Genomic DNA, 14,455 nt, shown 5'->3' with positions numbered 1-14,455 from the left:
TGTGCTCCTATGAGAATCTAACGCCACGGCTGACCTGAAAGGAGGCGGAGCTCAGGTGGTAATGCTCCCGCCCCATCTGCTCACCTCCTGCTGTGCAGGCTGGTTCCTAATGGGGACCGGTACCAGTCCATGTCCCAGGGGTTGGGGACACCTGTTTTAAAGGAAGCCAGTCAGGATTCCTGGCCATGTCCTACACACACACACACACACACACACACACACACACACACACAAAGTGGGATGAGGGGTAGAAAGTGTGGTGGAGGACCAAGGAGCACCACAAATCTGGTAGATTTGAGCAAAATGAGGCTGAAGAGAATTGAATCAGGCTAATTAACCAGGCGTTGGCAATAGTGATTATTTTTCAAGGAGAGGTAAGTGACAGAAATCCCCACTTCCAGGCCCAATTACCATGTCATCAAGCACTAGGCTCTGCCTCCTGGATTTCTGTGCTTGGCGTAAAGGGCTGCAGGAGTTGCCACCACCTCCACCACCACCGCCATAGTTGGGAGGGTTTGACCTGGAGTCACTGGTACTTGCCAGTTCCCCAGAGCAGGGGCTAACCCAGGCAGGGGCTAGAGAGGTCTTGCCTTGACCTTCTCAAGGTTCTTTGTCCTGCCCTTCACGGTCCATGTGTTGGCCACCACCACTCTCATATATGCACCTCTGGAACTACTTGGCACCAACCAAAGACCTGAAAAAGTATTTTAGTCACTCACATTCAGCCCTGCCTCAGACCCCAAGCATCATCATCATCATCGCTATTATTTATGGAGCTGCCATTACATGCTAGGTGTCTTACATATATAACCATTAACTAATTCCCCATAGGGTAGTTCATATTATTTCCATTTCATAAGTGGTAAAAACAAGGCTCAGAGAGAACTAGTCATTTCCTCAAGGAACACAGCAGCCAACTTAGAATGTGCACTCCCATCTGTGTGCCCCTAGAACGCATGTTTTGAGAGGGGCCAGCTAAGTGGTCCTGCATAGAGGCTCCCAGCACTAACTTTGGGCTGGATGCCTGGGTTCAGCTGCTTGCTCCCCATTTCACTTACTGCTGTGCGATCTTGGCCGTATTACCTCACTTTCTAAGTCTGTCTTTCCTGTCTGTAAAAATAGTGTAATAACAATCACACCAATCTCATAGGGTTGTTGTGAACATGATATGCGATCATGAATATAAAACACTTAGCATGAGGCCTGGAATGGAAAATGTGCTCGGCAAAGTGGGTGAGAATTAGTATTACAGTTTCCATTCCACACCAACTTTCAGAAAGGGGCCCTGTGTTGTTATGGTTTAGGATAAAACCAGATACCAGCCCAAACTGCACTCTCCCTGTCCCCCTCCAAGAAACCTCTGACTGGCCACTTTGCTGGGACAGGGCATGAAGGGAACCAGATGGACATGGCCTATGCCTTCCAGCTGCTGAAGACGGGCCTGAGGCTCTGGTGTTTGAGAGGGTCCACAGCAGAGGCTGTCCTGGGCCCAAGGCCTTCAGCCCAGTTGGCTGCAATGTTGCAGCCAGGAAGCCCCAGTTCCATTCCATCACATCACCAGCAACAGCAGAAGAGGGAAGAGGATTTTCTCAGGCAGATGGCGAGCAGGTGGTGTGGCAGTGGGCGGGCTCCCATGATCACCTCCACCAGGTCTGTGCCAAGCCACTGAGCCCAGGGCCCAGAAAGGATGCAGCAGTCGCCTCCCCAGGCCCCACGCTACCAGGTCCTGTAAGGGACTCCATGCCAAGCGTTGGGTGAGACTGGTCTGTCAGTCCCAAAGGAGAAGCAGGAGCCAGAAGGCCAAGAAGAGTTGGGCTGTTCCCTGGGACAGTGGGTCTCATGGAGCTCAGTCTCCACCTTGGGGCTGCCTTCCTCAGGGCTGCTGCCCTCGCTGCTCCTGCTGCCTGGCACGCTCCCCTCCCCACCTTCCACACAGTTGGCTCCTTCTCAGCTCGCACGTCCCCTTCAGAGGGGCCTGCTCCAAAGAATCCCACACCACCCTGAGCTCTCTATCACAAAGGTTCCCCACCTGGCCTAACCTTAGGCTTACCTTCAGAACTTCAGAATACCAAAGCCTGGACCCCGCTCCAGATCAATCAAGAATGGTTCTCTGGGGTTGTCACTTTGTAGGAGACAAGGTCTGTTGGCCACACTTCAGCCTTAGTCTTCCCTACTCAAGTTGTGGGTTATATTTAAGGTTCAGTGAGGCTCATGGTAATGTTATCTTCTAGCATTTACAGAATGCCTACTATGCGCTAGGTGGATTACACACGTGTAACCTTTTCCTTACATGAAAGCTCAAGTTTAATTCTCATAGCAACCCTGTGAGGTGGACTTGGAGAGGTCAAGAGGCTTTTATGAGGTCACGATCAGCCAACCCAGATGGGATGGAGCTGGAATGTGAAACCAGCTGTATGTGAATTCAGCTTTGCCTGAATCCATAGCCTGGGCTCTTGCCCTGCAGTTTGGGATACAGAAGGGTGCAAATTCTGCGAAGTAGTGAGGCTGGAACCTGAACTCCTGGCTTCTCATCACTCTTCCCCTTCTTACTGTGCAGTGACTAGGGGTTAGGGCTCCCATGGGTGGGCTCCAAGTCACACAGCAGGCCTTTCCTAGGGGCTCCTTGTTGTCATCTCCCCAGCCTCATCACAGAGAATGCTGGAACCCCTGGAGTCCCCTGGGCCATGGCCGCCCCGGAAGGCCCCCTAACCAGGTGCTTCTCCCTCTTTTGCTCCTCAGGGCAAGGACTGCACTGTGCCCATCAACACCTGCATCCAGAACCCCTGTCAGCATGGAGGCACCTGCCACCTGAGTGACAGCCACAAGGATGGGTTCAGGTAACAGCTCACCCCTGGCCTCCCTCACTGTATTAGTTTGCTCTCACATTGCTAATAAAGACATACCCAAGACTGGGTAATTTATAAAGGAAAGAAGTTTAATGGACTCACAGTTCAGCATGGCTGGGAAGCCTCACAATCATGGCAGAAGGCAAAGGAAAAGCAAACATCTTAAATGGCGGGAGGCAAAAGAGAGCTTGTGCAGGGGAACTCCCATTTATAAAACCGTCAGCTCTGGTGAGATTTATTCACTACCATGAGAACAGTATGGGAGAAACTGCCCCCGTGATTCAATTATCTCCACCTGGCCCCACCCTTGACACTTGGGGATTATTATAATTCAAAGTGAGATTTGGGTAGGGACGCAGCCAAACCATATCACTCCCCTTGGAGGGCTCCCTGGGCAGGCTAAAGAAGCAGAGATACCACCAGCGAGGGCGTGCCCAGTGCCCGTGCTGTGCTGGCCCTGTATGAGAATGATCTCAAGGCTCTTCGCACCCTGTAAGGGAAGTACAATTTATCCCCACTGTGCAGATAAGGAAGTTCAAGCATCAGAGGGACAAATCCTCTGCCTAGAGTTACATTAAGCATTGGCACAGGGATTTGAAACCAGGTCCCAACCTCGTGCTTCCTCCAAGGGAGGTGTCTGCTGCTGGCTAAAGTCAGAGAAGGATTGGGTGAAGGCTTAAAGACTGCCAGTCTGGCACTTCCACCATGCTTTTCTGAGTTATAAAATAAGTGGCATTTATTATATGCTCACTATGCCAGGTACCAACTAGTCAAGTATTTTCTCATTTAAATCCCTACAGACCCTATCCAGTAGGTAGGTATTATCCTCATTGAACAGATGGGGAAGCTGAGACACAGAAATGAACTTGCTCTAGGTCATATCTCCTGATGCTCATTCCTGGATCTTCCAAGCCCACCTCCAGCCCTCTTTCCTTCCTGACATTAACATTTCAAGAAGAAAAGGGAATAGAAGTCACTTAGGTTTTTCTCCTCTCTGTCCTAGGAATGGGATTGGCTTCCACCCAAACCTCAGGACCCCTTCCTGCTTCCCACCTTCCCCAGCAGCTTTCAGATGCCCAGTTTCACTGGCCTGTGGCCCTGACCAAAGCAGACTGTTGGGAACGGGCTCCTTTGGCATCCCTGGTGAGCCAGTCGGGAGGCGGCAGCCCCTTGGCAATAAAGGCAGGGGCACCCCATGCCAAGCCATGTGTGGGTGTCTTAGAGCTCAGGTTGCAACCAATTAAATATCAAAAGCACTCTGGCCAGTGCTGCCGTGTGGTCTGGGGAAGAAATCAAATTCCAGGCTCCCGGTTCTCTTCCCCCGGGAACCCGCCCGCCCACGTGTCCACCTGCCAAGCCAGCTCCATCAAACTCTGCCTCCTGAAAAGTGAAATTCAAGGCAGAGTTCCTTTTCCTGCCTGGAGTCAGCCAAACCACCCACTCCTGCTGGCTCACATAGAGCAGGGGTGAGAAGAAACTGCAGGGAAATATGGATGTGGCCACGGGGCCCCAGCCAGGAAACCCCCCTCCAGGGCACACAGCCTGGGCTGCCCCACCCAGGCGAGGGATGGGGGGTCAGATGAGGGAAGAGCTCCCCGCTGCAGGCAACTGTGTTTCTCCCATCTCAGCTGGAGGTTCGGTTGAGCAGAAATATCTCATTTCCATCTTAAGTTGTTGAAGAGTTTCAGATGAACAGAAAATATTTTTAGAACTTAATGTAAAAGGAAAAGGGCCCAGATCTACAGGATCAGGGAAATGGGGTGGAAGGTTAAGGCAATGAGGCAGTTACTAGGGATGGGAGAGCTCGCATGCAGTCCTCAAGGAGTAGGGAAACTCTTCTGCATCGGGCCAGCACCTGGTGGGTGAAGGGGAGTGGTGCTTGTCAGGAAGCTCCCATTTGCTCCCCTATTCCATTCTAGAGTAATTCCTTAGGGCTGCCATAATAACCACAGACTGGGTGGCTGTAATCACCAGAAATTTACTCTCTCACAGTTCTGAAGGATAGAAGTTCCAAATCAAGGTGTCAGCAGGGCCATGCTCCCTCTGAGCCTCTAGGGGAGGGTCCTTGCTTGTCCCTCCCTGGCTTCTGGTGTTCCTGGCAATCTTTGGCATTCTTTGGCTTGTGGCTGCAGCACCCCTCTCTCTGCCTGCATAGTCACGAGTGCTCTCTCTGCGTCTGCTTTCCCACGGCCATCTTCTTTTAGAGACACCTGTTATATTGGATTAGGGGTCCACACTCTTTTAGTAGGACCTCAACTTAACTAATTACATCTGCAAAGATCCTATTTCAAAATAAGATCACGTTCTGATGTACTCAGGGTTAGGACTTCAACATATCTTTTTTGGGGGAACACAATTCAACCCATAACAGGTCTTAGTCATCAGCATCACCAGCCTCTTCATACACATGCTTCTCTAATCTTGCTGCATTGCCTGCCCACAAAAACAGCAAAGGTTGGCAGAGCAGGCCACACAGAAGACCAACACAGGAGATGAGATCTGCTCTCATCCCCACAACCAACTCATGGCACCTGGAGACTCCTCGACAGCTCTCCAAGGTTTCCAATGAAGACAGGGAGATGTCAGCCTCCTTCCACCCTGTCACTCCTTTAGCAACCTCTCTTTCCTTGACCAGCCACCATATCTCACTGCTAGGTAGCCCTAAGGCTCTGGGGGGAGCCAAAGTCTTTAGAAAAACAAATGAGCAACACCATGGTTTAGGACTTTCAGAAACCTACCCTCTGTCTGGCTCTGAAGAAGTAGCCTTTTTCATGAGTGCCCAGAGTCCCTAACAGGAGAAAAGAATGAATCATTTTGCTGTACCCCAAGAGCTGAGACCTGAGAGGCCCCTGGCCTTTTGTAGAAAATGTGATATGGTTTTCAGTTGTAGAAAGGAGACCAATTAAGTAGGATTCTAGGACCACTGAAATTCACTGCCTGTTAGCTGAGTGTAGTTTACTTTTTTAGCTAAATCCCAAGTCAGAGCAATCTCTGAAACCTGAAATTCCAGATCTGAAGCTGAAGCGCACACTCATGGATGGAGTGAGAATCCCTGACAAACGGGTTAGGCCAAAGAAAGATCGAGATTCATTGCAGCATTTATTTAATCAGATAGATGCTCACTCCACGCCCCCACTCCCATCCCTTCCGCATGGCCTTTATCTGTTCTAACCGATCTTGCATGCCCAGTCCTGGGGATATGACCAAGATCAGGCAGAGATGCAGGCAGTTGAGGTTTTTATCCAAGAGATTTAACACTCTAGAGACAAGTGAAGGAAATGCATCTTGCTGCCCCACAGTGTTTGAAGCCAAGTTGACCCGAAAGCCTCACTCTTGGTAGGAGAGGGATCCTCGCACTCTAGCCTTCATCCCCCAGAAGCTGGAGGGGCTCAGAAGTAGCAAGAACACATGATGGGGAGAAATGGCATCCTTGAAGAACAGTTAAGGAAGTAGGGTGGTTTTGTGTAGAACTCTAGCTTGCTAATGGGTTCTGAGCATTTTCTATGTGCTATGTACCCTTTTAAACATTTTGCTTGTATAATCTCAATCTTCACAACCACCCAGGTCAAGGTCAAGTAGCTAGAATGTATCAACAGGAATTCATTCCCAGGAAATCTGGGTGCAGAGTCTGGTACCTTGGCCACTATATTCTGCCCACCCCCTCACCCTGAGATAGAAGGGCTGCCTTTGAGTAAAAAAATCACTTAAAGGAGAATGTTTACTATGCTGTCTCTCTTTATTTGCAAAAGAGATTGTGCCTCAGAAGAGCCAAAGGGAGGGCGGTTTGGAGGACAGCTGGAGGAATTTAAGCCATATCCAGGAAACCACTTCCAGCTGGGGAATGATGACACCGGCCTTGTTGGTGGACATTAGCCCCAGAGCGAGGCAGCCAGCATGGGCCAGGGGAGATAGAACATTGCCTGGAGATGGGGTTGGATGAAATGACCTTTTAGGTTCCTAAGGGTCTTTCTGCTCAGGACCCCAAGGCCTCATGTGTCCAAAGTGCTTTCTCAGACCTCCATCTGGAGGAAAATCTAATTGTATTTCCCACCCCTGTCTTCCTCTCTGCCATCCCAACCCACCTCTCTCCCTGACCCCTGACTCCCCTGCTCCCCACCCCTCACATCCCAAAGCTGCTCCTGCCCTCTGGGCTTTGAGGGGCAGCGGTGTGAGATCAACCCAGATGACTGTGAGGACAACGACTGCGAAAACAATGCCACCTGCGTGGACGGGATCAACAACTACGTGTGTATCTGCCCGCCTAACTACACAGGTAAGGATCTCATGACTGTATATATGGTGGGGTGGAGGGGTGTCGCTAGAATACCATTTTCTTAACTTCTTCCAGGGACTCTCCTCCTCTCTCCCTGAGGACAGAGACTAAGACCCCAAGACCGTGTTATGCCAAGAGGGGCTCCCCAAAGGCCTGTTTGCTTCTCCGTCTCCTCCACCACCAGCCACCAGCAAATCACTACTCCTTCCCACTTGAAACAGAGTCCCAGGCTCTTTAGCTGCTGTTCATCTCATTGCTGGCCATTACCTCCTTTAGGGCCCCTGTAGACCTAGTGGTGTTTGAGGCTGGCAGAGAGGCGCTTGCATTGTGTTTATGCTTCCTTCAGGTGTAGTCAACCGTCTCTTGAAATCCACATTTTCCAGACATTCAGCTAGGAGCTAGGGATACAAAAATGACCAAGACAGAGTTCCTTCTCATAAGAAGTTTATAGTCAGGTGGACAGAGGCGTGGATTCATTAGAAAGAGAACATAACATCTATAAGCCCTGGGGGTGTGGGATCACACAGAAGGAACCTAACCCAGCTGGAGAATCCAGGAAGGCTCCCACAAGAGAGCATTCCTCAGGAAGACCATTCCACCCACCCACCCCCCAAACACAAAACCTTTATTTTCCTACATTAATAACCCCTAAAAAGGACAGTTAAATATATCATTAGATTGTGAAGCAAAATGCTACCAATTTTGGTGCAAACACAGCCCGCTTTGTTATGAGATCAACCAAAGTAGCGTATCCCAGACCGGAATTCCATGAATTTGAGGAAAAATCCCCATGAGACAAGAAGTTTGGGAAGCACTGCATATAATAATAACCTTCTTCTTGGTGTACCATGATACAAATAAGCATATTAGAGGTTCCGAAAATTCCTGCTTTAAAGAAAGCTGTTTGTTTAACCCAGCAGTTCCCAAACTTCTTTGATCTCAGAGCTTCCCCCTTTCCCCATCCTCGAACACTATTCCCAGCCCAGCAATCCTGTGTTGCAAGAAGCACTTTTAGGAAATACCAGCCTAAGGCAAGGAGAAAATGAGGAGGGGGAAGCTCAGGGACTCCCATGTCCTGGACTACTGGAACCAGGCCTTTATGTCAGGAGTGAAGTGGGTGGTGGGAAGCTGTGGAAGATGAATAGAAGCATCCTTGAAGATGGCAGAGAAGGAAGCCAAGTGGCTCCCATTGTCCCTTATAGCCCATAGACAGTATCCCCAAGTACACTCTTGAAACTGTAGGAACGTACCACCACCAACTGAGAAAACCACTTGCTCTAATAATCCTGGGCTTCCTAGGACCCCAGACAAGCTTCTGTGCTGGGAGAAAGTGCATGGAAATCTGCTGTGGGGGCGGATGCAGTGGCTCACGCCTGTAATCCCAGCACTTTGGGAGGCCAAGGCAGGCAGATCACCTGAGATCAGGAGTTCGAGACCAGCCTGGCCAACATGGCAAAACCCCAGCTCTACTAAAAATACAAAAATTAGCTGGGCATGGTGGTGGGCACCTGTAATCCTAGCTACTCAGGAAGCTGAGGCAGGAGAATCACTTGAACCCAGGAGGTGGAGGTTGCAGTGAGCTGAGATCCTGCCACTGCACTCCTGCCTGGGAGACAGAACAAAACTCTGTCTCAAAAAAAGAAAGAAAGAAAGAGAGAGAGACAGAAAGACTGACTGACTGACTGCTGAGGGGTTACCTCCCCTTCCCTCTTTCATCTTCTGAGAGCGGAATTGTAGCCAAGAGTTGCATTAGCAACAGGCAACACTTACTGTGCACCTACTGTATACGGACTACTAAATTAGCCACTTAGAGAGACCAAGAAATCTAAGGTATGCCCTCAGCCCACAAGGGCTTCTTGTCCCTGAAAAGAATCACTGTATAGAATTGAGTCATTGGTCAAGAAGAATCAGCTTAGTGCCAGAAGAGAGATGACAGAAATCCCAGTAGTGAAAATGGAGAGGGCAGTGGGGCTCTAACAAAGGCTTTGTGGCAGGGGAAGGGCTTGAACTGAATTTAGAGCAGGCAGATGGGCAGCAGGAGGGTAATGAGGAGGCACTGATGAAGTGGTTTCCTGCCGCAGTTGAGGCCTACCTGGTGTCTGCCGTTGACCAGGGTGCACTGCTGATTTGTTGCACTTTGGTCCTGAGAGTGAGTGCTTGTATAATCTCATTTAATCTCCACAACTGCCAATGTCAAGGTCAAGCAGCTAGGAAGTGTCAACCAGAATTCATTCCCGGGAAACTCAGGTACAGAATGAGGCTTTGTGGTTTGCTCTGTCCCAGAAAATGTGCAAGTCCCACACAGATACTTGTCTGCTTCTCTAGGTGTCTCCAGATGACAAGAAAGAGGAGGCTTCTCAGGAACATAGTGCCTTCTGTGGTCTTGAGAGGCTGAAGGCAAAATTGGAGAGGGAGGGGTTCAGTGCTCCCTCCCAGGACATGGTTGGGGTCAGCCTCTCCCCACCATAGCAAAGAACAGACTTAGGGGCTATCTGTTACTCATTACCCTGCAGCCAGCCCTCTGGACCTACCTGCCTATACCCTGGTAGCAGGAGCTAAGGTAGCTTTCCCCACCCTGCTCCCACCCCACTCCTGGGAGAACATTCATGGTTAGACCTTTCCCTCTCTTAGATCACTCTCCATCTGGCTTGACCAAGTGGAATTTGAGGAAACCCAAAACTTGGATCTTAAAAGCTGGTGTTGCTTGGGAGCTGCTGTCCTGCCTTACCGCCCTCCCCCACATTCCTAAAACACATTTTCAGGTGGTGTAAGCTTTTCAGGGCTTATCTGCAAGGGCCATCCCTGGGTGTTTATGACCGTTAGGTATTTTGTAGCACTGCAGACTTCAAAGGCAATGTGTCTAGAGACCAGAACTTCAAATTCCTTTCATACTTCCTTCCCTGAAAAATCCAAGGGGCTTACTTTTCTGTAACAGGTGAACTGGGCTGCTAAGCCTTGTCTGTGTCTCTGAAGCCTCCTCTGACCTCCTGGGGGAGGTTATGGGTCCCCCTTGTGCTTCCACAAAGTTTGCCCTTCTGGTCACACCTACAAGTCTGTATTGTAATTGCCTGCTTATTTGTAGATCTTCCCAAATAGGCTGTGGGTAGGAAAGGACCCGGTCACTGTTGTGTCCCCAGTGCCTGGCACAGTACCTGCCACACAGGAGGTGCTCAGTAAATAAGTGTGGAATGAAAAAACAAATGAATAAGCATGGCCCAAAGTCAGGGCCAGGCATCCTGTGCTCTCAGCTGCACCTGCCCCTACCCCTGAAAGATCAAGTAAAATAGCCAAATGGTGATGCTAGGACAGTGTCCAGGAGGACACCTGGAATCTTCCCGTGGTCACTGCCAAAGAAACCAAGGCAGAGGTGCAGGAGGATACACAAGGAGTGAGAACACAGGACTCCTGACGTCCATGCCCACCTGACCAGGGGCTGGATGAGTCTGATCTTCTGGCCAGGATATCCCCCCCAATACTCTGATCTTCTGGCCAGGGTATCCCTACCCTGCCTGAGGCCTGAGCTATCTCCCCCATCTGTGCCAGGTGAGCTATGCGACGAGGTGATCGACCACTGTGTGCCTGAGCTGAACCTCTGTCAGCATGAGGCCAAGTGCATCCCCCTGGACAAAGGATTCAGGTAAGACCTGGCTTCGTGCCCCCAGCACAGGGTCCATGAAAACTCTGCCTCTAACAGTCTAGGTTTTAGGCAGTCTCTGGTCTCTCTGCATGCTCTCTCTCTCTCATGTGCTTCTCTGCATCTCTGATTCAGCCATGCTCTAATTATCTCAGTCTGTTTCCCTATGCGTGCCTCTGTCTGTCTGTGGGTGTCTCTAAGTCTCTGTAGATAGACAGGTAGGTAGGGAGAGAGAGAGAAAGATCCACTCTTTCTCTTCCCTGCCCCTTCTTCCTTGCCTCTCCTCTCCTACCAACTTCCCAGTGCTCTCAGCATATCCCTCCTTTCTAGAGCTAAAGAAGTAGAGCAATTCCACTGGGGAAGCAGCGTCTAAAGGGTATTTGGTCACCTTCTCCATGTGCAGCCTTTGCAGTATGCTGCCCCTCCAGTCTACAGCAAGTTTTTCAGCTTATGCACCTGTTGCAGGGGAAGGGGGCAGGAGCACTGTGGTCCAGCAGCATGGCCATTGGCGGAGCTGTCTCCATGGTGAGCAGCAGAGCCCATAGGAGCCAGGGGAGCACGTGAGCGGCCCTAAGGGTGGATGGAGAGGCTGCCTCAGGTCAGAAAGCCATGCAGCTCTTGAGGCTGAGGATCCAATGGCACTCCTGGGAAATCCTTCCCAGGCTCTGTACTCATCTCTTCCTTTCACCTTCCTTCATGAAAACTTTTACCACTGCCTCTTCTAGAGAATATTGTGAGACCCTTGAGACTGGGGGTTTTCTGACATCGAGAGGGAGATCCCAGAACTCTGTGGCCAAAAACATTCTTCCCGACCCCAGTGCTGCCTTCTACACACAGCTGCCTCCTTCTTCTCCCAGCAATCTCTGTCCAACACCAGAGGGAAGCCACTAGCACCAAGGAGTCATGGTTTTGGGAAACAGGCAGTCCAGGGCAACTGGAGAGACCCCAGGATGTACCCTTAGCAGACCCTATAAATGACCTTACAGAGCCTCCCCTAGAGATGAGGGCCCTGGGCCCAGAGCTCCATGCCTGTGCTGATGAGTCTTTAAGGAGAATGCCCACCAGTGGCATCTCCAGCCTCTGGGGCCAGAAGCTCATGCTCTAGGTCTCGATGGGTCCACAAGCTGTCGTCACCCAGAATCTGTCCTGTTCTCAGTCACAGGGCAGAGAGTTCTCAGACTCTGGGGGTGTTTGTGACTATGATTCTAAACAACAAAACTTAGGACTTCAGGGAACCCCAAGATCTCAGAAAGCCCAATCACAGAATCTTAGAAATTTAGAATTATAGAATCTCTGAAACTTGAACTTGTAAGCTCTTAGAATCTTAGACTCTAAGAAGCAGGAGTTCTAGTTGTTGCTCCAGCCAGCCCACCCATCAGTCCACAGATCTTGATTGTGTGGAGTGTAGTGGGGATTGGAAGATGGTTTTGATTCATCTCCTCAAGGCCCTTGCCATGGACCTAGGGGAAGAAGATTTGACACTGAGCAAATATTTAGAAAAGAATGAAGTTCTAGGCCCCACGATTCTGGCTCTGTTGCTGGGGTTCTGAGGAAGGAAAAGGCTGCTGGAGGAGAGAAGCAGCCCCACCCCTTTAGGAATAGAATGTGGGTGACCCTTGAGGGTGGGTGGAATTTGGATGGGTTGAGAGAAGGAAGGATGGCCCCACTGGGGGAAGAAGAAGCGAGTAAGTAAGGGTGACAGGCAGACATGAGCATGTCTTTTCTCGTGTCTTCCTTTTCTATTTTCGCATCACAAGCCTAGATCTCATCACCAGGGGAAATGCCAAGAGGCTCTGGTTTTGCTCAATGAGATCAAATGAAGCTTCAGCCCTTCCATGTGTCTACCCCATTCCTATCTACCTCATCTGCCCCATGCCCCCTCAGATATGCCAGGTGGGACTTTTAGGCAGTCAAGTTACCCAAGTACAAGGGTGAGAGATACCTCACAGGACCTCCCCGCCTACTTCCACCCCCCTGATTTGACTTCAGTTTACTGCTGATCTTTACGAAGTATGGGATACTGTGAGGGGACAGGGAAGAATGAAGGGGCAAGGGGTGGGAAGAGACATGTAAATGCAAACGTGAACTCAAAGCAGAGCAGGCCAGGCAAGCAGAGTGCTCTGGGCATGCCCGGGAAGGGGCAGGGAATGGGGATCTGCCCATGGAGAGGAGATAAATTGCCTCTTGGCTGAGTGGACAGCAAGCTCAGAGGACACAGGCTTACACCAGCACTGGTCAGAAGTGGTCTAGAGGCCACCCTGGCCAACATGGTGAAACCCCGTCTCTACTGAAAATACAAAAATTAGCCAGGTGTGGTGGCGCACTCCTGCAATCCCAGCTACTCAGGAGGCTGAGGCAGGAGAATCGCTTGAACCCAGGAGGCGGAGGTTGCAGTGAGCTGAGATTGCACCACTGCATTCCAGCCTGGGTGACAGAGGGAGACTCTGTCTAAAAAAAAAAAAAAAAAAAACGAACAAAAAACAAAAAAAACAAACAAACAAAAAAAACAAAAACGTGGTCAAGGGTGCAGGTGTGGGGTTGGTTGGAGTGCTGGAGAGCTAACGCTGCCAGGTTTTTATGATCCCCAGAACTTATTCCTAGAAACCTCTATTGTAATCAAAGTTCCTTGAGTTCTAAGACAATATAGGAAAGAATAAAATCAGTCTAGCTTTCATAATCTTGAGATATTGTATTTATATGTGATGTCATTATCTTGAAAAGGTCTACAGGCCAGCTCAATGTTATTAGTGTTTCATTAAAATGTGTTTAAATCAAAAATTATTCTTCCAGTGCAACATTTTATCATTTTATCTCCTTCATCTCCCATCACCAAACAGCTCATATCCTATGGCAGCCTATAGGGATATTAGCCAAAGAGATACACAGTCAGGGTGACGTTTGTCCAAGTGCGAAGATGTTTATCCTTGGAGTTCTCCTTGTACATTCCCTCTCCCTCAATGAGGTCTCAATGAAGGGCAGATACTACCTGTCCATAATACTGAAAATAACAATATACTGAAAATAACAATAGCCAAAAGAAAGATCACAATGACTAGCATGTACTGCTAACTTATTCTTTGTCAGGCAAGGTGTATTATCCAACATCCAACAATCTTAGAATGTAGAAACTCATTCACATTTTATGAGGCTCACTGAGGTGGCATAAGCCACCTCCATGCATACATATAAAGGGGCGGAGCTGTGAATCAGTCTGGGCCTGACTGATTTCTCAGCTAAATCCAGAGACTCCAGATGTCCTGGAACCAAGGACAGCATGCGGTTACTCCCCCTTGTGCAGAATCAATAGACCCAACACATATTAAAATGCATAAAATTTAACTAGAAGAAAGATAAAGGCAAGCATTTGAGAACAATGGAGAATGCAGGTTACAGCACCAGCTGCCTCTCTTTAGTTGATGGAGAAGTATTATATGGGTCCTTGCTACCAGAGGTTCTTGAACCAGCAGCATCAGCATCACATGGGCGTTTGTTACGAATGCTAGTTCCCAGGCCCCACCCAGACTCCCTGAATCAGAAGACACATTTTAACAAGATCCCTGGGTGTTTTGTATGCTCATTAAAGTTTGAGACTTGCTGGTATTGAGAGGGCTGTAGCACTTTAAAAGAAGAAGAAGGTCAACACATTCGCCTCCCGACCTCCACTGCTTAGTCTGAGAGTGAGAATAGCTTCCCTAATTCTTA

General features: G+C 49.6%; 1 protein-coding gene and 1 long non-coding RNA gene across 2 annotated transcripts in view; one reads left to right on the top strand and one right to left on the bottom strand.

Annotated features, from left to right (window-relative positions):
* SLIT3 (slit guidance ligand 3) overlaps positions 1-14,455 on the top strand; it is a 636,015-nt gene that overhangs the window by 598,755 nt on the left and 22,805 nt on the right. Inside the window, exons 27-29 of the mRNA XM_016954159.4 lie at positions 2,740-2,837; positions 6,980-7,119; positions 10,663-10,756. Coding sequence (XP_016809648.2) covers positions 2,740-2,837; positions 6,980-7,119; positions 10,663-10,756 — 332 coding nt within the window. The remainder of the gene's footprint in view (positions 1-2,739; positions 2,838-6,979; positions 7,120-10,662; positions 10,757-14,455) is intronic.
* LOC134810128 (uncharacterized) overlaps positions 1-14,455 on the bottom strand; it is a 46,326-nt gene that overhangs the window by 9,491 nt on the left and 22,380 nt on the right. Inside the window, exons 3-4 of the long non-coding RNA XR_010157405.1 lie at positions 9,212-9,510; positions 7,387-7,517 (exon numbers count right to left, since the gene is read on the bottom strand). This is a non-coding gene — a long non-coding RNA (uncharacterized LOC134810128). The remainder of the gene's footprint in view (positions 1-7,386; positions 7,518-9,211; positions 9,511-14,455) is intronic.

Source organism: Pan troglodytes, chromosome 4 (genome assembly GCF_028858775.2).
Source record: "Pan troglodytes isolate AG18354 chromosome 4, NHGRI_mPanTro3-v2.0_pri, whole genome shotgun sequence".
In the NCBI taxonomy this organism is placed as follows: Eukaryota; Metazoa; Chordata; class Mammalia; order Primates; family Hominidae; genus Pan; species Pan troglodytes.
This window is presented reverse-complemented; position numbering and strand designations above follow the sequence as displayed.